This window comes from Sapajus apella, unplaced genomic scaffold (genome assembly GCF_009761245.1).
Source record: "Sapajus apella isolate SASKATOON/1434 unplaced genomic scaffold, GSC_monkey_1.0 scaffold43, whole genome shotgun sequence".
Taxonomy (NCBI): Eukaryota; Metazoa; Chordata; class Mammalia; order Primates; family Cebidae; genus Sapajus; species Sapajus apella.
Genome location: NW_022436983.1, coordinates 9691472 through 9705767, shown reverse-complemented (window position 1 = coordinate 9705767; position 14296 = coordinate 9691472). Strand labels below are relative to the sequence as shown.

At 54.9% G+C, this 14296-nt stretch overlaps 1 protein-coding gene across 2 annotated transcripts; it reads left to right on the top strand.

Moving 5' to 3' along the window:
* The first annotated feature begins 82 nt into the window (after positions 1–82).
* HSPB7 (heat shock protein family B (small) member 7) lies at positions 83–5846 on the top strand. Of its 2 annotated transcripts, XM_032300523.1 has the most exons (4): positions 83–498; positions 1791–1878; positions 2436–2569; positions 4098–5846. In XM_032300523.1, the coding sequence occupies exons 1-4, from the start codon at positions 163–165 to the stop codon at positions 4275–4277; spliced, it is 738 nt and encodes a 245-aa protein (XP_032156414.1). In that variant the 5' UTR covers positions 83–162; the 3' UTR covers positions 4278–5846. The 2 variants fall into 2 exon arrangements, with proteins under 2 accessions (XP_032156414.1, XP_032156413.1); XM_032300522.1 differs by lacking the exon at positions 83–498 and having other exon boundaries at positions 852–1878.
* The last annotated feature ends 8450 nt before the right edge of the window (positions 5847–14296 follow it).

Here is a 14296-nt window from a genome sequence, read left to right as displayed (position 1 = left end):
TGGCCCCCACTGTGCCCTGTGCCCTGCTCTGCTTCCACTCCATGTACCTCAGCACCACTAACATCCCTGTAGACAGAGCCCTCTGGGATGAAGTGCCAGACTGGGCTGTAGGGGGCTCAGATAAAAGAGAAATGGTCCCTGTCTTCGGGAACCTTCCATCTAATGGGGAGACAGGTGAATCCTTGCCCCCGTGGGAACTGCCAGTTGGATAGGGAAGAAGGGACACAGCAGAGAGTCACAGCACACAGAAAGACCATGTCACACTGCCAGGTGCTGTGGGTGGACAAAGACAGTCAGTGTTGGGGGCATCAGGACCAAGTGTGGGGCTGTATGAGCAGGAGCAATCAGAGAGGCCTCTCTGGGGGAGGAGGGATTGGAGCTGATCTGGGATGGAAGGGCGGGATGTGGAGAGGACAGCAGAGGTCTCGAACTGCAACCTGGGCAGAGCAGAGGGCCTGGTTGCCTCTTACAATGGCCTCCACCCTGGCCCAGTGCAAGGTCAGTTCCAGCTCTGCTGAGCAAGCAGGTGGGTAGGGAGGGGCTTCACCGGCTCTTCTGGGCTGGCCTGTCTCCACAGGCATATGTTCAAAACCACCTCGGCCTCCGAATGGCTTTGGGTCCACATCTAGGTTTGAATCCCAACTCTGCTCCTTACGCAAGTGCAAGCCCCTCCCTTTCCAAGAGGCTTCATTTCCCCGTCCATAAAATGGGAAGAATGCCTCACCTCCATACTCCCAGCTTCGTGGAGATCAAGCTGCGTGGGCCACACTGGACAGCTTGTGGCCAGGAGCCTGTGCCCAGAAGTCACTCCAGAAGTCAGGGCTAGAATGATAGTCATTGGGAATTCTTTTACCTCTGACTGAAATCCCTAAAGCAGCCCCAGGGGTCCCCTCTGACACGGAGGTGGAGCAGACAGTTGCCAGGAACATAACCCTCTAGACCTTTAAGGAGGAAGCTGCTAGCTTTCTCCTCTTGGGGCCCCTAAATGCTCTGAGAGTCAGGGGGAGTACAGGCAGGGGATCCAGGTCCCCATGGGGGCTGGCAGGGGACAGCTGCACATTCTACTTCTCCTGCCAGGATTCAGCCTTCCTTAGACATAGGCTGCGAAGGTCGTCTGCCTTGAGGGAAGGAGCTCCTGACATCACACAGCCGTGGCGCTTCCACCTATCCTGTCCCCAAGGAGCCTACACTCTGATGGGGGAGAACGGCCGTGGAGGAAAACCAGAGTCTGAGGGGGGAGGCACAGTCCTTACAGACCCCCCAGGCTGATGGGGGGAAACAAAACACACAAGAAACCCCAAACCTGCAAGGTTCTGGGGCAGGCACCGAGGTCCGAGTGTCAAGGGGGCGGAACCCAGGCCTGTGTTTGGGAAAGGCGGTGTGGAGGCCCCTGGGGCTGCTGTGATCGGCCTGGAATGCCAGGCTGTGAGCTCAGCCTCTTGGCCTGCGTGTGTTGGGCTGTCAGCAAGCCGGCGCACGGGAGAAGGTTTCCAGCCCCCTCTGGGCCATGGAGAGGCCTAAATTTAGCTAGTAGACAAGGGGCTGGCCCCGAGCCCAGGGACAGTCGGCCTTATAAAGCGGCCACCATCAGGGCCCGGCACGCTCCCCCAGAGGCCTGTGCCCACACCCTCTCCTGTCCAGTCCCTGCCCGCCTGGACAGGGCCCGGCGCCGCCCGTGGATGAGCCACAGAACCTCTTCCACCTTCCGAGCGGAGAGAAGTTTCCATTCCTCCTCCTCTTCCTCCTCCTCTTCCACCTCCTCCTCGGCCTCCCGTGCCCTCCCGGCCCAGGACCCACCCATGGAGAAGGCCCTGAGCATGTTTTCCGATGACTTTGGCAGCTTCATGCGTCCCCACTCGGAGCCCCTGGCCTTCCCAGGCAAGTGCTCACGGCTCTGAGGGGAGGGGAGGTGCAGAGGGAGGTGACGTCCACTCCAGGGCGCCACCGAATGCACTGTGGCTGCCGGGCTGCCTGGAACAGGTGCCACACAGCCCGCAGCCATGTGTGGCTGCCAAGACAGAGGTGGCCACAGGGACAGATGTGGCCATGAAAACAGGTGGGCCTCTAAGGAACAGTGGTGGCCCTGGGGATCAGACATGGTTCCGTGGCCACCACGGTCTGTAAATGCAGCCAATCTCAGCTGGAGCCCTGGAGGTGTGGATGGGGTGAGGGGTGGGAGGCAGCCCCAGGTTCCAGGCCCCGGGTGAGGTGTTACAGACCTAGAGTCACATATAAACACACCACACCTGTGGGTGAGGCCCCATCCCCACCCCAGAAAAGGTGAGCTGCAAGAAGGAGGAGGAGCTTAAGGAGAAACACCTGGGGGATGGGTAGGGCCTGGGGAGCCACCCATTGCCCTAAGAGAAGGAGCCAGAACCCTGGGGTCAGCACGCCAAGCCTGCTCCATGCCTCGCTCACAATAGCCCATCCCACAGCCTGCCCTGCAGGACCAGGCAACATCAAGACCCTCGGAGACGCCTATGAGTTTGCAGTGGACGTGAGGGACTTCTCACCTGAAGACATCATCGTCACCACCTCCAACAACCACATTGAGGTGCGGGCTGAGAAGGTGAGCCCCCCAACCCCACCCACTGCACCCCAAACTCTGCTCTTGCCTCCAACGTCTCCTACTCCCCCTTCCCGTCCTGGGACCCCAGACCCTGGCCAGTGTCCCTTCCCCATGCCCCCCCAGGGCTAGCTGAAGGCCTTGCCCCTGTAGCCCATGGCTATGAGGATCCTCACTGCCTCTCTTTGCATCGAGGTTCCCAGATCCTTTCTTCCAGGGCCCTGGGCAGCTGAGGGAGCCTACGGGGAATGGGAGAGGGATGGAGGGATGTGGGCAGAGGGAGCCTGAGGGGGTGGGAGTTTGAGGGAGGGAGATGCGGAGCGAGAGATGGTGATGGCAGTGTGAAGACAGCTCCTCTGGCAGCCATAGAGGGTGGATGCGGGTAGGCGGGGAACTCACCTGGGCAGCCGGGGGAGGAGTTTCTCCACGTGACACACCTCAAGCCCTCTTCCATTCCACAGCCAGAGACCCATCCCCCATCTTGGAACCCCCAAATTAGGCCCGAGGTTGGCCAGCTTAGGGTGTCCAGTCCACCTGGGGTCTGGGGGTATAGGGGCTGGAACCTGGGCTGAGATGCCTGCATTCCCCAGGCACCCCAGATTCTGAGCCACTGCCACGGAGCCGCTTTTCCTTCCAAGCCCCACCCCCTCCCCATGCCCCATGCTGCCCTTCGGAGCTGCTGGAGCTCCTCGAAGCACCCTGCCCTGTCCCTGCAAAGCCCTCGGCCTATGGCCATCACCACCGTGCAGTTTAGGGTCACACACACTCTAAACCACACACACCCTCTGCCCTCGGGTCTCAGGGTCACGGGTCTCTTGAGTGTCTGAGTCTGAACTTCTAGGAGGCATTGGGGCCTCCGTCCTGGAGAGGGTGTGGCCAGGCCTGAACAGGGGCGCCACCTGGGACAGCCGGGGCTGCCAGGAGAGAAGAGAGGACCTGCCCAAGGCCTCCTCCTAAGCTCCAATGGGCTGGCTTCCTCCCTTCCGTATTCAAGGATGGACTCCTGAGCATCCCTGCCAGGGATGCCAAAGACTGGGGACACCAGGACCTGAGGGCAGCACGTGCCAGCCCTGCCACCTGCAACAGTGACTCAGCTGCCCCAAACTCCCCTGGACACTATGTGCTGGCTGAGTTGTGGGGGAGAGGCAGGCGCTCAGCCCTAGCGGACAGATGCCCAATGAGTCCAGGGATCCAGGAGGGCGCGGCTCTCCTCTGTCATCCCTGCATTCCCCAGGAGCCCCAGATTCAGAGCTACTGCCACAGAGCCGCCTCTCTCTCCAAGTCCCACCCCTCCCCATGCCCCTTGCCAGTCCCTTGGAGCTACTGGAGCTCTGCGACACACCCCTGGGCTGTCCCTGAATAGCCCTGGGCCTGAGGCCATCACCACCCTGGGCAGACCCTCCACACCTGAGGGCAGAGCTCCTCAGCATATGGGGCCTGGCTCAGGTTAGAATGGGGAGAAGAGGGCTATGGCTTGTCACAAGCAGGACAGGGGCAGGGGCAGCCTGCCTGACGGTCACCCCTTTCCCAGCTGGCAGCTGACGGCACGGTCATGAACACCTTCGCTCACAAGTGCCAGCTGCCGGAGGATGTGGACCCCACATCGGTGACCTCGGCTCTCCGAGAGGACGGCAGCCTCACCATCCGGGCACGGCGCCACCCGCATACAGAGCACGTCCAGCAGACCTTCCGGACAGAGATCAAAATCTGAGGGCCTCTCCTTTCCCTTGCCCTGCCCCCCCACCCCCACGTCTGCCAGCAAAGCCTTCCTAACCCCATTTCAACAGCTCCAGACCATCTCAGCCCAGGTTCCAGCCCCTATGCTCCCCAGGCCCCAGGTGGACCATCCTCCCGTACTAGGGCCCTCCACTCTATCCAGAGCAGGCCAGGGGAGTCCCTGGCCTGAGGCATGGTGCCCAGATTTCAAATATGGCTTCCCTCACTTAATCCAGAGTAGAGGGGCTGGGGTAGGGGAAGGAATATCTAAAGAAGCTGCTGTGGGTCAGGGGATTGGGACCAGCAGGACATCTGGGCAAGCTCTGCAGGACAGACAGACAGACAGACAAACACTCTGATCTATGAAGTCTCTGCAGGGCAAGGGGAGCAGGGACCTGGAATCCCCTTGGCCAAGGGGAGCAGGAGAGACAGAGGGAAGGTCACAGGCAGGGGTGTCTATCTAAGTGGAACTAACTGCCTGAGGGCTCAGCAAGGCCAAGAGGAGACAGCCGTGACGGTAAACTTCCCCTCTGCCAGCCTCCAACCCTCACGCCAGTGAGCAGGCTGCCTGCCCGCCCTGTGCCCCCAGCCAGCTGGCTGTGCCAGAGCAGAGCCACGCCACATCTGTATATAGATGGGGTTTTTCCAATACACCTGATTCGTGATAAACTGCATGAAACTCCTGCAGTCCCATGCCTGCTGGGGCCTTCAGCAAGGTCAGGTAGGGTTGGGGGTGGGGCTGGTCCTTCTCCCTCCCACCCACAGGCCTATGTTCCTGGGCTGTTCCCATGCAGACAGGATCACTCAACAGAGGTGGAAGCCAGGGCATGGATGGGGCTTTGGGTCCTAAAGGCTGGACCTCAGCTTCTTGCCACCTTCCCCTCTAGGCAGTCGCCTCGTCATCCGTACCCCTCTTTAATCTATGAATTTACAGGCCTGGTGTGTGTAACACACACACCCTTATCCTTGTCCTTCAAATACTCAGCATGACCATTGGTTGAGGCCAGATTCAGAGTTTTCTCAATTCAGATTTACAATCTCCATTTTCATCAATGCGGAAACCATCTGTGAGCCATTGAGTGCCCGGCTTTGCTGTTGAAGGTTAGATCTAAACCCAGGGTGTCAACAGCTGCTCTCAACCCCCCATCTTTGGGCAATGAGGAGTATTTCCCCTCATTCTACCTCTCCAGGGCTATGCACCCCTCCCACGTCTTCCAGCGGGGGGAGAGGGGGAGTCAGAGGAAAAGCCCCAATCTCCCATCTGGGATAGCGACCTTCCATCAGCCTTAACCCTGGGGAATGCCTGCTGCCCCCGGTGACTCTTGGCTTTGGCTCCCACATACAGAAGCAGGGTGGAGGGAAAGGGTGGTCCTCAGTTAGTGGGTCCCCAGGGCAAGAGGCAGGCCAGCCTCCTCCCTCCGCGCCTCTTAGGTCAGTGTGCCATGGGGTGGCCCCTCACTCCAGCCACTCTGGGCCCCCTGGGGGAGGACTCTGGAGGGGTGTGTGGGAAAGCCCTGTGGCTGGAACCTGTATACACAATAAAGGACCGTCTCACAGCCTTCTGGAGGCCGCCTGCCTGGAGTTCTCAAACAGGGCAGGGCTGGAAACCCCAGGAGAAGCAGACACACCTTTCAGATTTGGGGGTGAGTTGTAGCTCAAGTTAGAGCTGAAGATCTTACAAAATATGGGTGTTCCTTGGTCCCCTCCGTGGGCTCCCCAAAACCCCTGGGCAGGAACCCCAGGATTGTTTCTGGAGCACCCTTGCAACACCCTCTCTTCCAGCTGCCTGCCCTTCCCTTTTTATTCTTTCTTTCCTTCCAGAGATATTTACTGCCCTGCTGTGTGTCGGGCGCTGTGCCAAGCACTGTCCCAGTCCCAGGCGCAGGGATGCGAAGGTGGGCAGGCTGCACCGGGTGGCCTGCCCTCTTGAATTCCTTCCTGTACCTAATGGGGCTTCTGCGGCCCAGAGAGGCTGAGTGACTGGCCCAGGGTCACACAGTCCCAGAGGCAAAGCCAGCTGGAACTTGGGGGCAGGGGTTGTCCTGGCTGATTCAGAGAGCCTGGGGAGGGGCGCCCTCCGGAGGGGTCCCCCACCCTGCACACCCCCGTGCAGCTCCTGCGGGCTGCGGTCAGGAGGAGGGGAGGCGAGCAGGGACGCGCGGTATTTCCAGCCTCCATGACTCACTGATTCCACTGGGCTATTTGCAGCCCCGACACTCATTGGCGCGAGGTTGTGGGAGGAGCCGGCCTGGCTTCCCCTCCCGCACCCCCCACTCGGGTTCAGGCTCACCTTGGCGTACTGACCCCAGCAAGCCCTCCCTCGGCCTGTGCTGGGAAAGGGGACAGCTTCCCAAGTGGTCAATAGGGCCGACCCCCCCCCAAGTCCCCAGCAGCCCCCTCCCCAAACCGCAGTTTGCGGGGATGAGGACAGCTCAGGGGACCAGGCGGCCGCTGGGCAGCTGGGGCATGTCGGGTCCGAAGCAGCCCTTGGCCGCCAGCCCGGCCAAGGTGACCCTGCGGCAGGGGAGGGCGGGTTGGCAGCCGGGCTTTCGCCGGCTCCGCCCCCTGGGAACTGGCCTGGGCGCTTTGTCTCCCAGCGCCCCCAACCCCCTTCCAGGCTAAATATAGGCCTGGCTGCCGGCCCAGCGCCCCGCCCCCACCCGGAAGAGTAATTATAGCCGTCCCATTCATTAAGCAACTAGTGTGTGCCAGGCGCGCTGCTCAGTCCCAAGAGTCCCGCAAAGCAGGTACTATGATAACTGTGTGCTGAGAAGGACACGGAGGATCAGCGAGGTCAGGCAACTGGCGAAGGTCACCTGGCTTGGAAGTGGCAGGGTTAGGATGTGAATCCTTGCTGTGGCCCTGGAGAGCCCTCTGCTGGGTCAATCTGGATCATCAGCTCCCCCCAGCCATGTCAGCCACCACAGGGAAAGGGGGCTTTTGCATCTTACAGCTTTTGGGATGAGCCTAGGAAGGAGGTAGGGGATACTGAAAAGACGCAGCTCTCTGGAGCTGGAAACCTGTGAGAAAGTCCAGGTCAGGTAGTACCAGAGACTGGGAGGGTCAGACCTAGAAGGCTTCCTCACTTTGAAGGCCTAGCCCAGGCCAAAGGCCTCCTCCTCCAGAAAGCCCTCCAGAGCTACCAGCTCAGAGTCACAGACAGAACACAAAGAGCCCAGGCAGATGTTCAGAGCCCTTTTCAAAACCCTGTTTCCAAACTCGGATGAAAGTAGCACATGCTCAGGAGCCTGAGGTGAGAGGATCACTTGAGCCCCAGGTTTAGAGACCAGCCTGGGTAACATGGCCAAGAACCCATCTCTACAGAAAATACGAAAATTAGCCAATATAGTGATGTGCACCTGTGGTCCCAGCTACTTGGGAGGCTGAGGTGGGAGGATCGCGGGAACCCAGGAGATGGAGGCCTCAGTGAGCCATGATCGCACCACTACACTCCATCCTGGGTGACACAGTGAGACCTTGACTCAAATAAAATAAAATAAAAATGTCCAGGCTCACTCCTGCATTCCCAGCACTTTGGGAGGCTGAGGAGAGTGGATTGCCCGAGCTAGATAAATACAAAGCATGTATTTGAGACCAGCCTGGGCAACATGGCAAAACCGCATCTCCACAAAAAATACAAAAATTAACAGGGTGTGGTAGCGCATGCCTGTAGCTCCAGCTAGTTGGGGGCTGATGCTGGAGGATCACTTGAGCCTGGAGGTTGAGGCAGTGAGCCATGTTTGAGCCACCACACTCCAGCCTGGGCAATGGAGTGAGAACCTGTTTCAAAAAAAAAAAAAAAAAAAAGAGCGACCTATAGGGAAAAGACCCCAGAAGTGCGGAGGCAGGAACCAAAGGCCTCAGCCTATTTCCATATGAATAATGAAGAAGAAAGTAACTAGGAACATAACCGTAGTAGTTATTAGTTATTCATAGGTGATCTTAGTTCTTCATAATTGAACTTAATTTTTTTTTTTTTTTTTAAAGACGGGATTTCACCGTGTTGGTCAGGCTGGTCTTGAACTCCCGACCTCAGGTGATCCGCCCACCTTAGCCTCCAAAGTGCTTGGATTACAGGCGTGAGCCACCACGCCCGGCTGTGATCTTAATTCTTTTACTAATGCCTCTCAGTTTGGAAGTGTGAACCTGGGGCGACATTGTGAAATGAAAGACTCTAAGGCAAGACATTTTAAGCCCTCTGTCACGCCTGCGTAAGGGCTGCTGGAGGGTGCCTTGGCTGTGCGGCAGGCAGCGTCAGTGCTGGGAAAGCGCCTGCTGTTTAGCCAGCTAGGGAAGGAGGCGTCCAAAATAGCTGAGACGTCTCCTTCCTCGGAGGAGTTAGGAGAAAACTCCGCTTCTGCAAGCTCTTGCGGTAAGGCCGGACGGCTGTCAGGAAGGTCCGCAAACACCCGGGGCTTAACTGTGTCTATGTGATGCTGTGCTTCAGTGGTCACGTTTCACGTCAATCTCATGATCCGCTTCTGTACCTGGTTCCTTTCTTCTTGTAAGAATGAATCAGTAAAAGCAACGTAAATCTTAATGTCTTTGTGACAAGTATGGAAAAAGTGCTGACGAATTATGCCCCTTACCTCATCTCAGCTATCACCTGCATGACCCTATCACTGTCACACCCTCTTTTACCTTGCCCCCAGTCGCCGACCTCCAAGACCACGCCCTACCTACGCCCTACCTTCCCTGTCCCCAGCTTTTGTACTCAATAAATTAAGTCAGAGTGTGCGGACACTCCAGGCTCCGCACTTTGGTTGGCAGTGGACCTCTGGGGCCAAACTTACTTTTCTCTATCTCTGTGTCTTGTGTCTTTTATTTCTACAATTTCTCGTCTCCCCACCAGCAGGGAGGGGCTCACAGAACCCTGTAGGGCTGGACCCTACAGTGACCTTCTGTATTTGACATCTTCCACCTAGCATAATGTTTTCAAGATTCATCTATATTGTAGCATGGGCTAATAATCTGTTCCTTTTTAAGGCCGAATCATACTCAGTTGCACGGCTAGGCCACAATTTGCTTAATTTTCATCAGTTGATGGATGCTTGGGTTGGTTCCACCCTCCTGTTTTGGTGACTAGCTCCGCTCTGTACGCTCAGGTAGATTTTCTTTTTGAGATGGAGTTTCGCTCTTGTCGCCGAGGCTGGAGTGCAATGGCACAATCTCAGCTCACTGCAACCTCCACTTCCCGGGTTCAAGCAATTCTCCTGCCTCAGCCTCCTGAGTAGCTGGGATTACAGGCATGTACCACCACACCCGGATAATTTTGTATTTTTAGTAGAGATGGGGTTTCCCCAAGTTGGCCAGGCTGGTCTCAAACTCCTGACCTCAGATGGCCCACCCGCCTCAGCCTCCCAAAGTGTTGGGATTACACCAGCCACTGTGCCTGGCCATTAGTGCAGACTTTCATGTGGATGAATGTTTTCACTTCTATTGGATATATATCTAGGAGTGGAATTGCTGGGTCCTCTAAAAGCTCCACATTTGTTTGAGGAACTGCCAGACTGTTTTCCAAAGTGGTTGTACCATTTTACAGTCCTACTGAAGATTTTACTTAATTCGTGGTTAATGAGGGAACCAGTAAGATGTTACAACCAGTTCAAGGAAGGCAAAGAACAGACAGTATCTGTAGATCAAGGAATACTGAAATGAACATGCACGTAGAGGTAACACTGGCTTCTTCCACAGTGGGGAAGGAGAATCCACTGGACTTAAGCAGGACAGGACAGGATTTTCTTGTCTGTAGACAAGAAGTATTTTGCATTCCTATGTGTTACGTACCATAGACAGAGCTGTAAAATAGCTCAAAAGCAAAGAAAAACACTCATCTCCTAGATAACCAGACAATGCATAGACTGTTGGATAATTTTTGTGATCATTTGTGCTTATTCCAAAGTTTTCACGTCTCTGTCACCTTAGGCCTAAAGGAAATAATGGATACAGTGGTCCATTTCCAAAACAAAGTGCCTTGGATAGGTTTGAGTCCTCAAACTACAGAACAGACTCTACTAGGCCCCTGCTTTGACAGCCGGTGCCTGCTTGTCAGGGTGCCCTTAGTTGCCCTAACCCAAAGCAAAAAAGTTTAGTCTAGAATGAAAGTTTACTAGCCTGTAAAATAGCTCAATTTGTCTATTCTCATCAGCTTGCCTGACTACCTAGGTCGTAAGCCAAATACTTAAAAAAATCCTAAGCTGACTATGATTGCAGTGCATTGTGGGCTGCCACAAAATGTACCTCTAAAGAAAACACCTAAAAACCCCTACCCAACAACCAATAGGTGACATCTGGGAAGACTGTGACCCCACAGCCACAGTACTCAGCCTATGAGGAACCAGGGAGGGTCCTGCGTGCTAGGGGATAGATTGCTTGTTGTGGCTGTGCTGCGTGTGCCTGCCAACCGTACACTCCATCTTGCAAGACTGTCATTAAAAGTCTCTCTTCCAAGCCAGGCGTGGTGGTTCACGCCTGTAATCTCAGCTGAGGTGGGTGGATTATGAGGTCAGGAGTTTGAGAGCAGCCTGACCAACACGGTGAAACCCCATCTCTACTAAAAATACAAAAATTAGCCAGGCATGGTGATATACACCTGTAATCCCAGCTACTCAGGAGGTTGAGGCAGGAGAATCGCTTGAACACGGGAGGCGGAGGCTGGAGTGAGCCGAGATCACGCTATTGCACTCCAGCCTGGGTGACAGAGTCAGACTCCGTCTCAAAAAAAAAAAAAAAAAAAAAAAAAAAAAATGCTCTCTTCTGCTGTTTTCCGTGCCTCTGAGTCCATTCTTTGGGTTTGGATGGGTAGGTTGGTTTCTCACAGGCCTGATTACCTGGTCTCACACCTCACCTCCCCAGACCAACTTCATCACCCGCCTCTATCCCAATGCAGTCCCACTGCCAGCCTCAGCCTCTGACCAGAGCTCCAACAGGGAATGGGCCATCACCTGCCCGCCTCCCCCCGGCATGTCCCACAGTCCCTCACGTGACATCCACTTCCTGAGCCTGTCATCTCCCTGTGTCCCCACTGGCTCCTCCACTTGTATGTCCCATCTCAGCGAGGGCCCCACCACCCATTCGGTCCCCAGACACTCCACACATGCTACCAAGTCCTCGGCTGGGTCCTTGGAAAATGGTCGTTCTTCACTCACTCATTCAACAGATACGACCAGTGTGTTTATAGCACAGTGTGGGCCTGCAAGCCCCGTGTGCAGTCACACTGCCTTGGGTTTGGATTTGGGCTCTACCGGTTTCCAGTTAGTGACCTTGGGCAAAGTATTCAACCTCTCTGTGCCTCAGCTTCCTCTGTAAAATGGCATGGGAAGTCATGCCAACCGCACGTGACTGGGGTTAGGTGAACTGATGGGGTGTGGGGTGCATATTTAATTGTCCAGTAATGACGACAGCTATAGTAATTGACGACAGCTATAGTAATTGACGACATCAACAGTAATGATGACAGCTCCCTTTAAGGGGCAAGTATAAGTGCCTGGTCCCTCTGACTCCTCACCAAGACCCCCAGGGTTCAACTCTGAAATGTCACTTTGCTGGGTGCCTGGCGTAAACATTCATTATTCCGGAGGAAAGGAGTCTTGGTTAGAATGAGTTTGGCCTCTGAAAAACAGATCCACCAGACTTGGACCCAGTGTCCTCCAGTCTGATGAGAGGGCGACACCTGCTGCTGAAAAGCTGGATGTGCAGCCAAAGGCCTCCTTTTTCCTTGAGGGTCTCAAACTCTCTCTGCAGCCTTGTCCTTGGGGTCTTCAGGAGAGGGGAAGAAGCATATGTCACCCGGACTGCACTGTATCCTCCTCTCTAGTCCAAACCATTACTCTCCTTTGTTTGGATTAAGGCTCAACCTCCTGTGCCTCCTCCCATGCAGGCAGAAGGGTTGGAGGGATCCTTTGCAAAGGCATGTCTGGCCATGATGCTGTCTGCTCAGTTTCCAGTGCTGCCATCTGGGAATAAGATCTAAAGGTCTGGCTGGGCGCTGTGGCTCACGCTGTAATTCCAGCACTTTGGGAGGGCATCAGGGGCGTGGTGGGGGGGCGGATCACTTGAGGTCAGGAGTTCAAGACTAGCCTGGCGAACATGGTGAAACCCTGTATCTACTGAAAATACAAAAAATTGGCCGGATGCGGTGGCTCATGCCTGTAATCCCATCACTTTGGGAGGCTGAGGTAGGCAGATCACCTGAGGTCAGGAGTTCAAGACTAGCCTGGCCAACATGGTAAAACCCTGTCTCTACTAAAAATATAAAAAATTAGCCAGGCGTGGTGGTGGGCACCCATAATCCCAGCTACTTGGGAGGCTAAGGCAGGAGAATTGCTTGAATCCAGGAGGCAGAGGTTGCAGTGAGCCGAGATTGCACCATTGCACTCCAGCCTAGGCGAGAGAGCGAGACTTCATCTCAAAAAAAAAAAACAACACAAAAACTAAAGGTCTTGTTGCACCCTGCCAGGCCTCACAGGATGCAGCTCCTGCCACTTTGCTTTTTTCTTTTTCTTTTCTTGCTTTTTTTTTTTTTCTTTGAGACAGCTTTGCTCCATCACCCAGGCTGGAGTGCAATGGCAAGATCTCAGCTCACTGCAACTTCTGCCTCCCAGGTTCAAGTGATTCTCATGCCTCAGCCTCCCGAGTAGCTGGGATTATAAGCACCAGCCACCATGCCAGGCTAATTTTTGTATTTTTAGTAGAGATGGGGTTTCACCAAGTTGGCCAGGCTGGTCTCAAACTCCTGACCTCAGGTGATCCTTTCCCTGCACTGCTGTCTCAGCCTCCCAAAGTGCTGGGATTACAGGCATAACCCGCGTGCCTGACCTCCTGCCACTTTTCTGATCTGTTAGTTGTGTGTGTGTGCATTGCCTGTGTCCCCCACCTAGAGGATAAGCTCTTTCGTGGCTGGGCCTCATTGTCTTATTCATTGCTCCATCGCATGGTCTAGCCTAGAGCCTGGCATTTAGTGGGTGCCCAATAAATACTTGGTGAGTAAATGAATGAATGATGATTATCCTAGCCGGACTGAATGACAGGTCCTTCTGCCCAGAGCACTCCCCACTTGCTCCCCCACCCCACCCTTTTGTATAGCTTAGTCACTGGTCAGATCTCACTTTAGGCATCACTTCCTGCAGGAAGCCCTCCCTGATCTCCTCTCTCCAGAGTGGGCTGGGTGCCCTCCAGCCTCACTCTGTTTTGCCCTCACTGCTGCACTTCTCAGAAGCTATGGCAATTATCTGCTTTTTTTTTTTTCTTTCTTTCTTTTTGAGATTGATTTTCACTCTTGTTGTCCAGGCTGGAGTGCAATGGCATGATCTCAGCTCACCACAACCCCCACCTCCTGGATTCAAGCGATTTTCCTGCCTCAGCCTCCCTAGTAACTGGGATTACAGGAGTGCACCACGATGCCTGGGTAAATTTGTATTTTTAGTAGAGACAGGCTTTCTCCATGTTGGTCAGGCTGGTCTCAAACTTCCGACCTCAGGTGATCTGCCCGCCCCGGACTCCCAAAGTGCTGGGATTACAGCGATGAGTCACCACCCCCAGCCAATTGTCTGCTTTCTTTCTGGCTTCCTCCACCTGGCTGTGAGTTCCTTGAGGACAGAGTTACATTTATTCTCTGTGGGTCTCTGTCTGGAAGAGACGCTGCCAGGAGGATATGTACCTTACAGTTATGAGCAAGAATATGAACACCAGACTCGCCTGAGTGCTAATCTCAACAGTACCAGTCTATGGAACCTTGAATGCATTCTTCGACCTCTCTGTGCCTCAGCTCTCTAACCTATAAAATGGTCACAAATATAGTGCCCATGTCATTTATCTGACGCAGAGTAAACGATCGATACATGTTAAATGTTAGTGGCTGGTATTTGTAGGAACCTAGTAAAACAGTCATTGAATAAATTAATGACCGGGTACAGTGGCTCACACCTGTACTCTGAGCACTTTGGGAAGGTGAGGCGGGAGGATAACTTGAGGCAAGGAGTTCAAGACCAGCCTGGGCAGCACAGTGAGATTTCC

Bases quoted from the DNA above. Each gene is read 5' to 3' on its own strand.
- HSPB7 (XM_032300522.1), top strand. From the start codon at position 1,269: ATGGGGGGAAACAAAACACACAAGAAACCCCAAACCTGCAAGGTTCTG. The intron at 1,879-2,435 runs GCAAGTGCTCAC...CCCATCCCACAG, and splicing joins GGAGCCCCTGGCCTTCCCAG to CCTGCCCTGCAGGACCAGGC. The intron at 2,570-4,097 runs GTGAGCCCCCCA...CCCCTTTCCCAG, and splicing joins TTGAGGTGCGGGCTGAGAAG to CTGGCAGCTGACGGCACGGT.